The sequence below is a fragment of the Scyliorhinus canicula genome, chromosome 2 (genome assembly GCF_902713615.1).
Source record: "Scyliorhinus canicula chromosome 2, sScyCan1.1, whole genome shotgun sequence".
Lineage (NCBI taxonomy): Eukaryota > Metazoa > Chordata > Chondrichthyes > Carcharhiniformes > Scyliorhinidae > Scyliorhinus > Scyliorhinus canicula.
In genome coordinates this window covers 111,340,852-111,354,398 of record NC_052147.1, presented here as the reverse complement: position 1 = coordinate 111,354,398, position 13,547 = coordinate 111,340,852, and the positions used below count along the sequence as shown (strand labels likewise).

The 13,547-nt window shown below is 48.0% G+C and overlaps 1 protein-coding gene across 2 annotated transcripts in view; it reads left to right on the top strand.

Annotated features, from left to right (window-relative positions):
* The window catches only part of LOC119957184 (cysteine-rich motor neuron 1 protein-like), a 345,653-nt gene extending 333,500 nt beyond the window's left edge, over positions 1-12,153 (top strand). For both annotated transcript variants that reach the window (XM_038784996.1, XM_038784988.1), the window contains exon 14: positions 9,846-12,153. In XM_038784996.1, the coding sequence (XP_038640924.1) occupies positions 9,846-10,040 (195 nt within the window). In that variant the 3' untranslated portion in view covers positions 10,041-12,153. The remainder of the gene's footprint in view (positions 1-9,845) is intronic.
* The last annotated feature ends 1,394 nt before the right edge of the window (positions 12,154-13,547 follow it).

The following is a 13,547-nucleotide window of genomic DNA, read 5'->3' as shown; positions in this document are numbered from 1 at the left end:
ATCACCTCACGGCTCTTAAATTCAATCCCTCTGCTAATGAACGCTAGCACACCATAAGCTTTCTTCACAGCGCTATCCACTTGAGTGGCAACTTTCAAAGATCTATGAACATAGACCCCAAGATCTCTCTGCTCCTCCACATTGCCAAGAACCCTACCATTAACCCTGTATTCCGCATTCATATTTGTCCTTCCAAAATGGACAACCTCACACTTGTCAGGGTTAAACTCCATCTGCCACTTCTCAGCCCAGCTCTGCATTCTATCTATGTCTCTGTGCAGCCGACAACAGCCCTCCTCACTATCCACAACTCCACCAATCTTCGTATCATCTGCAAATTTACTGACCCACCCTTTAACTCCCTCATCCAAGTCGTTAATGAAAATCACAAAGAGCAGAGGACCCAGAACTGATCCCTGCGGTACGCCACTGATAACTGGGCTCCAGGCTGAATATTTGCCATCCACCACCACCACTCTCTGTCTTCTATCGGTTAGCCAGTTTGTTATCCAACTGGCCAAATTTCCCACTATCCCATGCCTCCTTACTTTCTGCACAAGCCTACAATGGGGAACCTTATCAAATGCCTTACTAAAATCCATGTACACTATATCCACTGCTTTACCTTCATCCACATGCTTGGCCACCTCCTCAAAGAAGTCAATAAGACTTGTAAGGCAAGACCTACCCCTCACAAATCCGTGCTGACTATCCCTAATCAAGCAGTGCCTTTCCAGATGCTCAGAAATCCTATCCCTCAGCACCCTTTCCATTACTTTGCCTACCACCGAAGTAAGACTAACTGGCCTGTAATTCCCAGGGTTATCCCTATTCCCTTTTTTGTACAGGGGCACGACATTCGCCACTCTCCAATCCTCTGGTACCAGCGAGGACGAAAAGATCATTGCCAACGGCTCTGCAATTTCATTTCTTGCTTCCCATAGAATCCATGGATATATCCCGTCAGGCCCGGGGGACTTGTCTATCCTCAAGTTTTTCAAAACGCGCAACACATCTTCCTTCCTGACAGTAGCGCCACCAGAATTTCAGCCAGAATTTTGCAGAGTGGATATTGAACACAGCCCTTCTGACTTGGATAGCTGACATCAAAACGTGAGAAGGCAAGCTTGCGCGGAAGAGGATTAGTTAAAATAAATCAGTATTGCATGAAAATTCTTGAATTCAACGACGTAGGACAGTTGAATGCATCAAAGGAAGCCCTTAACGGATTTTGATTCTGCTTTCAATTAGTGTGAATAAAATTTCCACTTTGTTGGGAAACTGGAGAAAATTATTCAATGTTTTGACCCTAAACTAATGAAAGCGCTGTGCAAGTGACGAGCACTGTGACTTCACAGTGCCAAGGTCCCAGGTTTGATTCCCTGCTGGGTCACTGTCTGTGAGGAGTCTGCACATTCTCCCCCTGTCTGCGTGGGTTTCCTCCGGGAGCTCCCGTTTCCTCCCACAGTCCAAAGACATGCAGGTTAGGTAGATTGGCCGTGCTAAATTGCCCTTGGTGTCCAAAAAAAAAATGTTAGGAGAGGTTATTGGGTTACAAGGATAGGGTGGAAGTGAGGGCTCAAGTCGATTGGCTGAATGGCCTCCTTCTGCACTGTATGTTCTAGAGAAAACAAATGTGGTTTGGAACATTTGTGACACGAGAGGAAATCTTGGCTGATTTTGCAGTCATTCATGGCACAGATCATGCAAGTGTTTGCGAAATCAATGCGAGGACACCTCATTTGTATGGCTCAAGAAGTCAGTTAACATTTCAGGCACGTCTCCGGTGCTTGCCTGCTCAACCCATATGCCTGGGAGCTCAGATGCCTCCCTGCTCATGACTACTCATTTGATGCCAAGATAGGATTTTCTTTTGAAGAATTCCTCTTTGGCAGGTGTTAAGAGTGCAGCTGATATTAAACACTAATGTATTACAAATCCCCAGAAGAGAATGACTGCTCTCAACTATATTTTCCAATTTGTTATAGTGTGAGGAAAGATGTGAAGACCAGTGAAGGGTATCCCAGACATTTTTGTGATGATTTTAAACAAAATACATGTTTATGAAACAGTAAAACACAAAGAAAGTCAACGTAAAATACACTGAACTAATGGCTATACACAGGGCGGAATTGTCCCTTTTTTATGTAGTGTGGCAGCGGGTGGGAAAAGTAGCGCTGAAGTTGGCAGCCCCAATAGTGGCTTTTTTGCCATATTGTTGGGAAGATTTGGTGGGTGGTGGGTGGGGGAGGCAAGGGGCGGGTTCCACAACACCACACTGGCGGCCTTGCCAGCAAACGTATTTCTAAATATCAGCGTGCCATTTTTAAAGCTCCCCAGCACATAAAAGTAAGAATGGAAGCTGCTCCCCCCCCCCCCCCCCCCCCCCCCCACATACACACACACACACACACATGTCCCCGATTCTCTATAAGCAACATCTAAACCTATAAAATAAATCTAGAAATAGTAACCTACCAGGCAACGATATCTTTTGGAGTTGCTTCCAACTTGGGAAAGAGACAACTAACTGTCTTCTCAAACTTTTTTTTGCAACCATAGACTTTGTTCGCAAAATATCTGAAAGAACGTGACAAACATTTTAAAATGGCCATCACGGAAAGTGAAATAATTGTTTTTTAAAATATTTTTATTCTCCTTTTTCACAATTTTTCTCCCGAATTTAAACCCAACAACAATCAATAACCAACAACAAATATCTCAACCCCATAACAGTAACAACGATCCCATCCTCCCACCATGCCCAGACATCAGCCCACATGTCAACATAAACAAATGACAAAGAAAACAAAAAGGAATCAGGGATTATCCATAGCCATCTTCAACATACACAGCCCCCCTCCCCCTGCACCCCACCCCCCCCCCTCCCCCCCACCCCCAACTAATGTTCGATGTTATCCAGTTCTTGAAAGTGCATAATAAATAGTGCCCATGACTTGTAGAACCCGTCCGTTCGAACTTAACCTACTCAAGGGACAAGTATTCCAACAGGTCCCCTCCCCACGCCAGGGCACAGGGTGGAGAGGCCGCTCTCCATCCCAGCAGGATCCGCCTTCGGGCGATCAACGAGGCAAAGGCTATAATATCTGCCTCCGCACCCTTTTCCAACCCTGGCTGATCCAACACCCTGAATATGGCCTCCCAGGGACCCGGGTCCAGCTTCACATGCACCACCTTGGAAATTACCCTAAACACCTCCTTCCAGTACTCCCCAAGCTTTCGACAGGACCAAAACATATGAACGTGATTAGCGGGGCTCCCCCCCGGGCAACGTTCACACACATCTTCTACCCCTTCAAAGAATCGGCTCATCCTTGCCCTCGTGAGGTGTGCTCTGTATACCACCTTCAGCTGTATCAGCCCCAACCTCGCACACAAGCTGGAGGCATTCACTCTCCGGAGCACCTCACACCAGACCCCCTCCTCTATCACCTCTCCCAATTCTTCCTCCCACTTCGCTTTGATCCCCTCCGTGGTGCCTTATCCTTTTCCAACATAGCTCCGTATACCTCTGACACTGTCCCCTTCTCCAGTCCACTTGCCGCCAGCACCTCCTCCAACAATGTGAAGGCCAGTTCCTCCGGGAAACTCCTTCCTGGCAAAGTCCCGAACCTGCATATACCTAAACATTTCTCCCTGCTCCAGCCCATACTTCGCTTCCAGCTCCCTCAATCCTGCAAATCGACCCCGAGGAAACAAATCTTTTAGAGTCTTAATCCCCTTCTCTTCCCATTTCCGAAAGCTTCCGCCCCACCTCCCTGGCTCAAATCTGTGGTTCTCCCAGATCGGCATTTCCCTTAACCCTGCCCCCAACCTGAAGTGTTGGCGAAACTGCCTCCAGATTTTTAATGAGGCTATTACTACCGGACTGCCTGAGTATTTCCCCGGAGCTATCGGGAGCGGGGCCATTGCTAGTGCCTTCAGCCCCGACCCCCTGCACAAACTCTCCTCCATTCTGACCACTGTGAATTAACCCCCCCTGACCCAGCTCCGCACCTTCTCCACATTCGCCGCCCAGTAGTAGTACATCAGGTTCACTGAAAGTGCAATAATATTCAAGTTCTCTACATAGACAATGTTGTGCTATTCCCGTACCAGCCTCCCTGAACAGGCGCCAGAATATGGCGACTAGAGGCTTTTCACAGTAACTTCATTTGAAGCCTACTTGTGACAATAAACGATTTTCATTTCATTTTTTTCATTTTCGAGGTGCTTCAATGCAGTCAAAGAAACACTACATATCTTTCTAATGGTTGTGACAAATGGTGCAAAGATATGGGTCGGGATTCTCCGACCCTCCGTGCCGGAATAGCGCCCTGCACGGATGCGGAGAATAGCCGTTCACCCCAGAAATCCGGTGCGACAGCGCATCTGCAATTCTACGCAGACCTGCCATTCCCGCGCATGCAGTCGACGCGGCGCCAGTCAGTGGCCGTTGGAACAGGCCCCCGTGGCAATTCTCCGCGGTCAACCAGCCAAATTCCCGCTGTCGTGGTTTACATGTGGTACCACCCGGCGGGAGCTGGGAACTGCGGCCACGGTGGTGGTCCTGGTGGGGGGGCAGGGGTTTATCTGACTCCGAGGGAGGGTGAGCCTCAGCGGTGGCCAGGCCCGCGATCGGGGGCCACCGATCAGCAGGCCATCACGATCTGGGAGGGCCGGCGGATGTGAGGACTTAGACCTCAGAAGGGAGAATCCCGCCCATGTTGTCTACATGGACAGAGTTTCTCCAGGCACAGCTTGTTGGGAGTGGACACAGCTTGCTGCTATGGGCTGCGGCCTCAAAACAGCTTCCGATGCTCCCCCCCCCCCCCCCCCCCCCCCCCCATGAAGGGCCGAGTTCACAACAGCGGGGTTCACTTGTGCTCTCAGTTTTCGTCAACCTCGAGTGGTGGCGGCTGCGGACTGTGTCCAGCGCCTCCACAGTCGGGGGGCGGGTGGGGGAGGTGATTGTGGGGGGGAAGGACCATGCGCTGACTGGGGGGAGCTTCAGCGAAGGCTGGGGGGACTGGTAGGGGGTGGTCTGGAGTGGGGAGCACTATCTGGCAGGTCGGGTCCGTGAGCGGCCGGCGCCATATTGTCCAGTGCGTCCGCTGCAGGTTGTTGCCATGCGCATGCGCAGCCACGGACCCGGCCATTCTCCGGCCATTTTTAGCACGGGAGCTGGGAACCTTACCCGGCGCTGCTGCTAGCCAATCACCGGTCCTGTAATCGCTGAGGGTTTGGTGCCAATTTTGGCGTCGTTAAACACCACTGTGCCCACGCTGGCGACGGTACGTAGCCGCAAAATCAGAGAATCCAGACCCGTATTTTTCCCATGTTGTCACTTTTTTCTGACATGGGTCAGTTGTCAGGACCTCTCCTACATGCAACCTGCAACGTTTTATATGGGTCACCTGATTGGGTCTGTCAGACCCTTTTCAATGGTAGGTTCCTTTCTGGCCAAAGCCCAGAACTTAGTTTTGGGAAGCCCAGCCGAGCTGAATGCTTATGTTGTGTGGGGCAGACAGAAGTTCCACCACTTAAGGAGCTGTACAGAAATGGCAGTGACCCAACTTAATGAGATCACTTCAGTGTCCACGGGAGTTCGATGAGTCTCCTGTCAGAGTTGAGGCAGGATACCGACAATAATACCTGTGGTGAATGTGTTTCACACTATATGTAGTTGCCAATATCACTCCATGTATATATGTTCGTCATCTACCCGTTGTAAGATCAATGCTGTATATAGTTGCCAATATAACTCCGTGTATATATGTTCACTATCCACCATTGTAAGTGCAGTTGCACTATCCGACCACCAGGAGGAGTCGCTCTGGGAGTACGCGAGAGTTTGTACTGGGCTCCTCCCTTGGCTCCGCCCAGGACTCCTCCCCCTGGGACAGATGTATAAAGAGCAGTGCCTTAGAGCCAGCCTGCCAGTTCATCTGGAGTTCAACGACGAATAGGCTGGCTCTGTTGTAAGTGTATTAAAGCCTCTGTTCAGATCCAACTACACATGTTCGCTGAATTGATGGTTCCATCAATACCTTAGCTTATATCAGATCTTTAATGTTAGACAATGTCTCAAGCTGCTTCACAGTAGAATCCCTGAGGAATTTCAGAGGCACATTTGTGAGATGCAGCCTTTGCCGACCCTGTTTCCCATAATTTGCCATTATGTTGAATATGGATCGTCTTCGAAGATGGTGCTGGGACACGCACACAGCTAAAAAGTTCTGTTCCCACTGGACTTCAAGTCACATCTATAGCCTCAGTATCATGTTCCAGATCACCTCATATGATGAGTCTCCAGCGAGCCTTTTTCGAAATACTTGGGTGGCTGAAACATCTCCCTATCTGTGAGATGATATTGTGAACTTTTATTTGAAGTGGAAATTTCTTAGTTTCTGTCCATGGGCACATAACAATTAGAATATCTTAAATACGCTGCAATTTTGTGAAGTGGTGCAGATTTTTGTGCTTCCTTCAGCTCTCGTCCACAGGCATAAATTATATTTAGTATACCTTTAGCACATAAGCAAGTGGCACATCTTGCTTATTAATATGAGTTTGGAAGCTTTATATGGACACATGAAGTTAGGTTGAGTACTCAGTCTGTGGCCTGGAGCATTAATAAATACCTGTCAATCATATCACGTTTCATGGACATTTTTGTAGCATTTCTGCCACAGCCTTCAATGCAAGAGGTTGCAGGACAGAGTCTTTTATGAAAGAGTGTCTTGCAAGATTGTTTCAATTTATTTACAAAGCCAAAAACTTTCTGCGTGAGGATTTTTTTTTTAATTGTGGAGTTCTAAAATTTGTGCCTCACTGACAAGTGGGGAAAAAAACATCTATCTGCCCTCCAATTATCACACCTTCAAGTTACTCAATATCTCTCATTGGGTTCACCTTGACATTCTTAACTCAAGTGGAAAAATACTCTCACATCTTTTCATAATGTAACCCTTCATGGTCACATCTAAGGGAAGCTGTGTTATATACTCTTTACATTGCTTTTATATCGTTCTTGGTGGCCAAAACAGTACACTGTGCTGCAACTATGTTGAAATAATTTCTGATATGAAATTGCCATCTTGCTGCTGTATTCTTTATAACACATTCACCAAAACCAAACTATGGGCAGCACGCTAGCACAAGTGGATAGAACTGTGGCTTCACAGCGCCAGGGTCCCAGGTTCGATTCCCCGTTGGGTTACTGACTGTGCGGAGTCTGCACGTTCTCCCCGTGTCTGCGTGGGTTTCCTCCGGGTGCTCCGGTTTCCTCCCACAGGCCAAAGACGTGCGGGTTAGGTGGATTGGCCATGTTAAATTGCCCTTAGTGACCAAAAAGGTTAGATGGGGTTGTTGGGTTACGGGGATAGGGTGGAAGTGAGGGCTTAAGTGGGTCGGTGCAGACTCGATGGGCCGAAATACCTCCTTCTGCACTGTATGTTCTAAGTTCTAATCGGGAAGAGAGCAGACTCGAGGCGGGTCAGAAGTGTGTGTCTGCTTGAGCAGCATTTCTCCCATGCCTTGTCCAAGGTGCTGTTCTTCATGAGAAAACCTACATGGAGCAGAGCAGCAGTCAGTGCTTCCATATGGAGCATTGTGACTGGGTCCTATTCTTGCCTATGCTTGCACTTTCTAGCAGGATTTAGTGGATTGCGATCAAGAATGGAAACTACTGCTCGCCTTGCTTCCCCCTCCTCCGCTCATGCTGCTGAGACTCATGGTGCCGCCAGTTGACCTCACCTAACCCCACATGAATCAGATCATAAGGAACAAATTTGCATTTATATAGCACCTTTTCACACATTGGCAGAATCCCTCAGTGCCATGCAGGGAGCATGACAGCCAACTTAAGGTCCGGCAGGTGATAAATGACCAGGTAACATGGGCGGAATTCTCCGCTCCCCACGTGGCGTGGCAGAATCGTGGGAGGGCCTCCCGACAATTATTACGCTCCCCTGGCGCCCCCAGCGACTCTCTCCCCCCCCCCCCCCCCTCGGAAAAATCGGCGCTTGCCATTTTTCACGGCGAACGGCGATTCTCCGAACCCGATGGGCCGAGCGGCCGGCCCTTCATACCCGGTCGCTGCATTCGTGAAACGGGCGGCAGATGCCCGTTTCGGGCATCTAGGGGCCCAATTTGGACAGAAGCACCGCGACTGTGCTCGGGAGGGGACAGACCTGCGATCGGTGCCCACTGATCGTCGGGCCAGCGTCCAAAACGGACGCACTCTTTCCCCTCCGCTGCCTGGCAAGATCAAGCCGCCACGTCTTGCCGGGCAGCGGTGGAGAAAGACGGCACCGCGCATGTGCGGGTTCGTGCCGTCTGCACGCTGATGTCATCCGTGCATGCGCAGGTTGGAATCGGCAACCCGCGCATGCGCGGAAGACATCAGAAAAGCGCCGTTTCCGCGTCATTTCCGGCGCGACAAGGTCGCGGCCGGGAACGATGGGGGCCCGCTCCTAGCCCCCCGGGTGGGGGTGAATTAGGTGCGGGGAGCGGGCCCCGAGGCCGTCGTGAACCTTGGCCGATTTCACGACGGCCATCCCGATTTTTATCGGGAGCGGAGAATACCACCCCACGGGCAAGATTCTCCCCTACCCGGCGGGACAGGGGGTCTTGGCGTAGGGGAGTGGCGCCAACCACTCCGGGGTCGGGCCTCCCCAAAGGTGCGGAATCCTCCTTTGGGGGCTAGGCCCGCGCCGGAGCGGTTGGCACCACGCCGACTGGCGCAAAAACCGGCACCAGCGGCCTTTCAGGCCCGCCGCCCGGCAGCAGGGCTGGCCGAAAGGCTTTCGCCGGTTCGCGCATACGCCGGCAGTGACGTCACTGGCAGCTGCCGCTGACGTCACCACCAGCGCATGCGCGCTGGGGGATTCTCTTCTGTCCCCGCCATGGCGGAGGCCGTGGCGGCGGCGGAAGAGAAAGAGTGCCCCCACGGCACTGGCCTGCCCACTAATCGGTGGGCCCTGATCGCGGGCCTGGCCACCGTGGGGGCACCCCGCGGGGTCCGATCGCCCCCCGCCCCCCCAGGACCCCGGGGGCCCGCTTGCGCCACTGATCCCGCCACCACCAGAAGTAGTTCAGACCTCGGCGGCGGGAGAGGCCTCCCAACGGCGGGACTTCGGCCCATCGCGGGCCGGAGAATCGCTGGAGGGGGCTCGCCGCTCGACGTGGCGCGATTCCCGGGTGGCGGAGAATTTCTGCCACGGCGGGGGTGGGATTTACGGTGGCCCGAGGTGATTCTCCGCCCCTGCTGGGGGTCGGAGAATTTCGCCCGAGATTTGCAGCTACACCTTTTCGACAGCTCTGCACATGCAGGTTTTCACATATGGAATAGTCTTTTGTTTTATGGGCGGTGGCCCCAAATCCACCCCAACAGCAAGTAATATAGATTCCAAATCAAGACGAGCAGGACTCCTTTTATACAATATTGATGCGGTCTAAAGGGACAAACTGATTTAAATGGAGGTTTAAGAAAATAATTTTTCCCTTCAATTTGTTTGTCACACCTTGGCCAATTACTGACCTGAATTGCCATCCTGGTATCACACCAGGTGATGGATGTTGAACTAAGTACAACCATTTTGCCTGCCACAAACGGTTGTGCTGCTCCACAGTTTAGAAGCCAGACCAAAGTTTCTGCTCGATGGAAAGATATCCATGAAACCACTGTTATTCAGTGCATATCTGTCTTGACTTCATTTTAAAATGTATACCAGGTATTTATATAATTAGTTCTTGTGCAGTTAGTTGGGAGAAGCCAAAATTATTGCATACTTACCCAAGGAATGCTTTCATAAAGCTGACTTTTATCTATTTTGTGACAGATGCAGTTCGTGCAAAATCCAGTTGACAAACAAACTGTAGTCTACGTGGACTCTGCAAAAGGAAGCAAAATACACAATGTTAATAACTTCTGCAAAATGGATCTAATGGCAGAAACAGATCCACAATACAATGAGAAATACAGCGTGCGTGCCGAGAAACAAGGCAACAGCCAGCAAAACAAACTGCTTGGATAGAAATATGAAAAAAAAGTTGGCATATGAACTGATGGAGCCTTGGCAGTAATTCAGAGATTGTGCTCCATTCAAGAGCCTTGCTTCTTCTGGTTTCCATTATATTATAAGTTAATGATTCCAGCTTGTTATTTGTGTATGATTCAGGTACTTGCAAAATAACTATTATTTTGAAAACCATTATGTCTTTACTGACTTTCCTGTTCATTTAAAATGCCCAAAAGAGTTGAGAGAAACTTTCCAAAAGGAAAACAAAACAGCAACAAAGACAGCGAATAAATACCAAACTTTTCAATGTTTTTTCTATCATGGGGTACAAGATGGGAATAAATGTGTGGGGACAACAAGGAGGGGTGGTGTGGGCCTTATGGTCATTTACTATAACCACTTCATACCAGGAGAATTTTATCAAGCAATGCCTTCATTTAACTTGCCCCCAATGTTGTGCAAATAACATTTTCAAACCCAGGAAGGTTCTATTTTGTTTGAAATTGATTTTTGGGACATGTTGGTGGTAATAATGGAAAATATCTTAACGTCTTGAGCTAAATAACAAGAGAGAATAAATTAGTATTTTTCCTTGCAAAGGAGAGGCCGCTAAAGATTATCTTTCCTTGTGAAACCATTCGGCTCTAAATTAGGAAGAGAAATGACTGGGGAATGGAGAAAAGCTGAGAGCTGATCGGGTCAGTCATTTTATTCCACCCTCTGGATACACATAGGTTGAAAGTGTTTAAATCTCAGTAATTTTTTGTGTGGTGGAACTTCACATCACCTGGAGGCATAAGGTAATGCTGAAAATACCAAGTTAGTTGTGCAAATGGTGAAAGAGGATGATGGTACCAGAATAATCTGGCTTTGCTGCACAGCATTATTACTGCAGAAAGATACATTTAACTAGTATTATTAATATCGCTGTTAACATTCGCTATGGCAGTGATGCGTGTGTTGTATCAAATCCTATACCTGTACTCTGTATATGTTTTCATTGTGTTGAATGTACCCACAATTTTTGTTTGTGGGCAGTATGTCATTCCAGTTTTCTTTAAAAAAAAGAGTTGAACTGAGTATTGTAGCTATATTCAACTGGCTAAAACAGAGCTCAGTATAAATGCCAAATGCAGGAAAAGCCAACATGGAAACAGTGTATTATCAACTTTAAGTTAAAGGTGTTATCTAATTCCTGAGGTAGAATGAGCTTGCTCAACAGCTAGGATAGAAGACCCATAAAATGAGGAATAGTGCTAAAATATTTTTGAAACAAGGTGATTAGGTTGGGTGGATGGAACCGTGGCAGGAATAAGTTTAATACAAGTCGGAAATGAATGATGAAGAGCACATAAACTCCCTAAGCAGTTCTAGCTACACCCAGGCTTAAAAGGCAGGCTTAACCCATTTACAGTGCTCCAGGTTGCTAAGATTGAGGATAAAAAGACTGTCAAAATATTAGCAGTATTTTGAGGTGTCAGGCAAGGGTGAAATGTCGTAACTACTTCAGTAGTTTAAAATAATTGGGAGCGCAGGGATTAAGTTGGTAAGCTATGGCACTTTGTAGTCAATGTTACTAATAACATTAAGGATTTTAAGAGTAGCCCTATTGATACCAGGCTGTGAGCATATGAATTCTTTTAAGTTGTAAGAAGTTTCAAGTATTTTTGTAGATACTTAGTTTGCAGATAATTGAGCAAAAGGGAGGAGAGTTTCTTAATTTATTTTTTCAGATAGCTTAATTTATTAATCTAAGTAGAATCTGTATGGAAGAATAGCAGAGGGCTTAAGGATTCTGTTTACTTCTGCTTGTTACTGGATCAGCAGTCCATTAAGTTGGGAAGATGTGGCAGAGCTCATTGGTCATGCAGTTTTGCTGAGATAATGCTAATGCCTGATAATATACCCTTTTAAACAAAACCTATAAACCCCTTTGCTGTACTTTTTATGTAAGTTCTTAAGGATTTTTTTTTGTTTAACTCTTTACAATTGAAACATAGAGATCTAAATTGCTTATTTATTTACATCAATGTGTAGTAGCACTTGTAAATGCATATGGCCTCGCAGCTGGGTTGTAACAAGTTAAAAAGGCTTTTAGTCATTTAAATAAATTTTGTTCTGGAAGTCTTACGAATCTGCAGTGATGTGTTTTCCAACCTTATGAGAAGTTAGTTGCAATGAAACATTTGTACCACCTCATGTTAACAATTTAAGAAAATGCTTCACCCTCCACTCTGGCCCAGGACAACATATCTGGTGATGAGAAACATCTGTTACATTATCGAGTGCATCATTTGGCATAAAAGATTTGCTTCTTCATTCTCAATTCAGAAAAGCAAAAATTTAAAGAGTTGTCAAGGGCAGGGAGCACATTTCTCCGTCAACAAACTTTAAGAAAATTAGTATTATTGTGTAAGTTTCAGTGTGACCAGCCCTTATTTTGGCTGCTATGTGAATTGTATAACACATTTTGATAATTTTTCAGTCAATCATGGATTTTAAAATAAAGTCAATGGGCGCGATTCTCCCAAAAGCGAGTGCCTTTAGCCATGTTTCCCAGCGCTCACAGTGCCAACAAACAGATGGCTATTCAACACGACTTACGTTGTTTAAGGGGCCTGAACAAGGAATGGTTGGCCGAAGCCACACTTAGCTCCATTTAGTACAGTGGGGAACTCCGCTCCGTTCCGCTCTCGGAGGCCCCCAAAATGATCCCCGACCGAAGCCCCCCCCCGGCCCCCCAACATGGACCCCGGCACGTTCATGCGTGCTAATTTGGCAGTGTCAACTGGTCAGTGCCCATGCCAGCTCACAATGCCACCAGGCTGGCACCCAAGTGGCATTGCCAGGTGTCAGGCTAGCACTGCCAGGGTACACAGGTGGCACCAACAGTGCCAGGGCACCATCCTGCCCAAAGGGCATGCAGCTGGGGCCTCTTATCCCCTTGGAGACCCCCACAAGTGACGTTGTGTCTGGTCCCCGTTTGAACGGTACTCACCCGAGGTCGCCAAGGCGAAGGCGACAAATCCCAAGGCCTCAAGAATCTGCATATTAGAGTGAGGCTAACTGTCTCGCTCTAATATGTAGATTTGCCAAACATTTGCCCATTTACATCGTAGCGTCTCACGAGATCATTTTGGATCTCGCAAGGCGTGGCGAGCCTGCAAGATCCCGGGAAAGGGGCCCCCCGGCTTTCATTGGCGATGCTGAACCGCAGCGAGCTGCTTTTCTAGCGCAGCGTGGCCATTGGATCGCACCCAATATCCTCACATTCCAAAACTGTCAGCTGAGAAATTCACTTTTTGAAGGGCCACAGAACATGCTTGTTCTTTGGCGCTTTCCTGATTCGTGTTCTTCTCTGTGCACAAGTTAGTGAAGATGAATTTAAGGCTGCAAAGTTGAGCTCCATAGGGTTGTTGGGAGAGGGAAAAAACATGTGGGGATCCACTCACGACAACTCCCAACGTAGCCCATGCTGTTCACTGTACTGAGGGGCTTATGTCTCCCTTGTGTGTGTCAGAA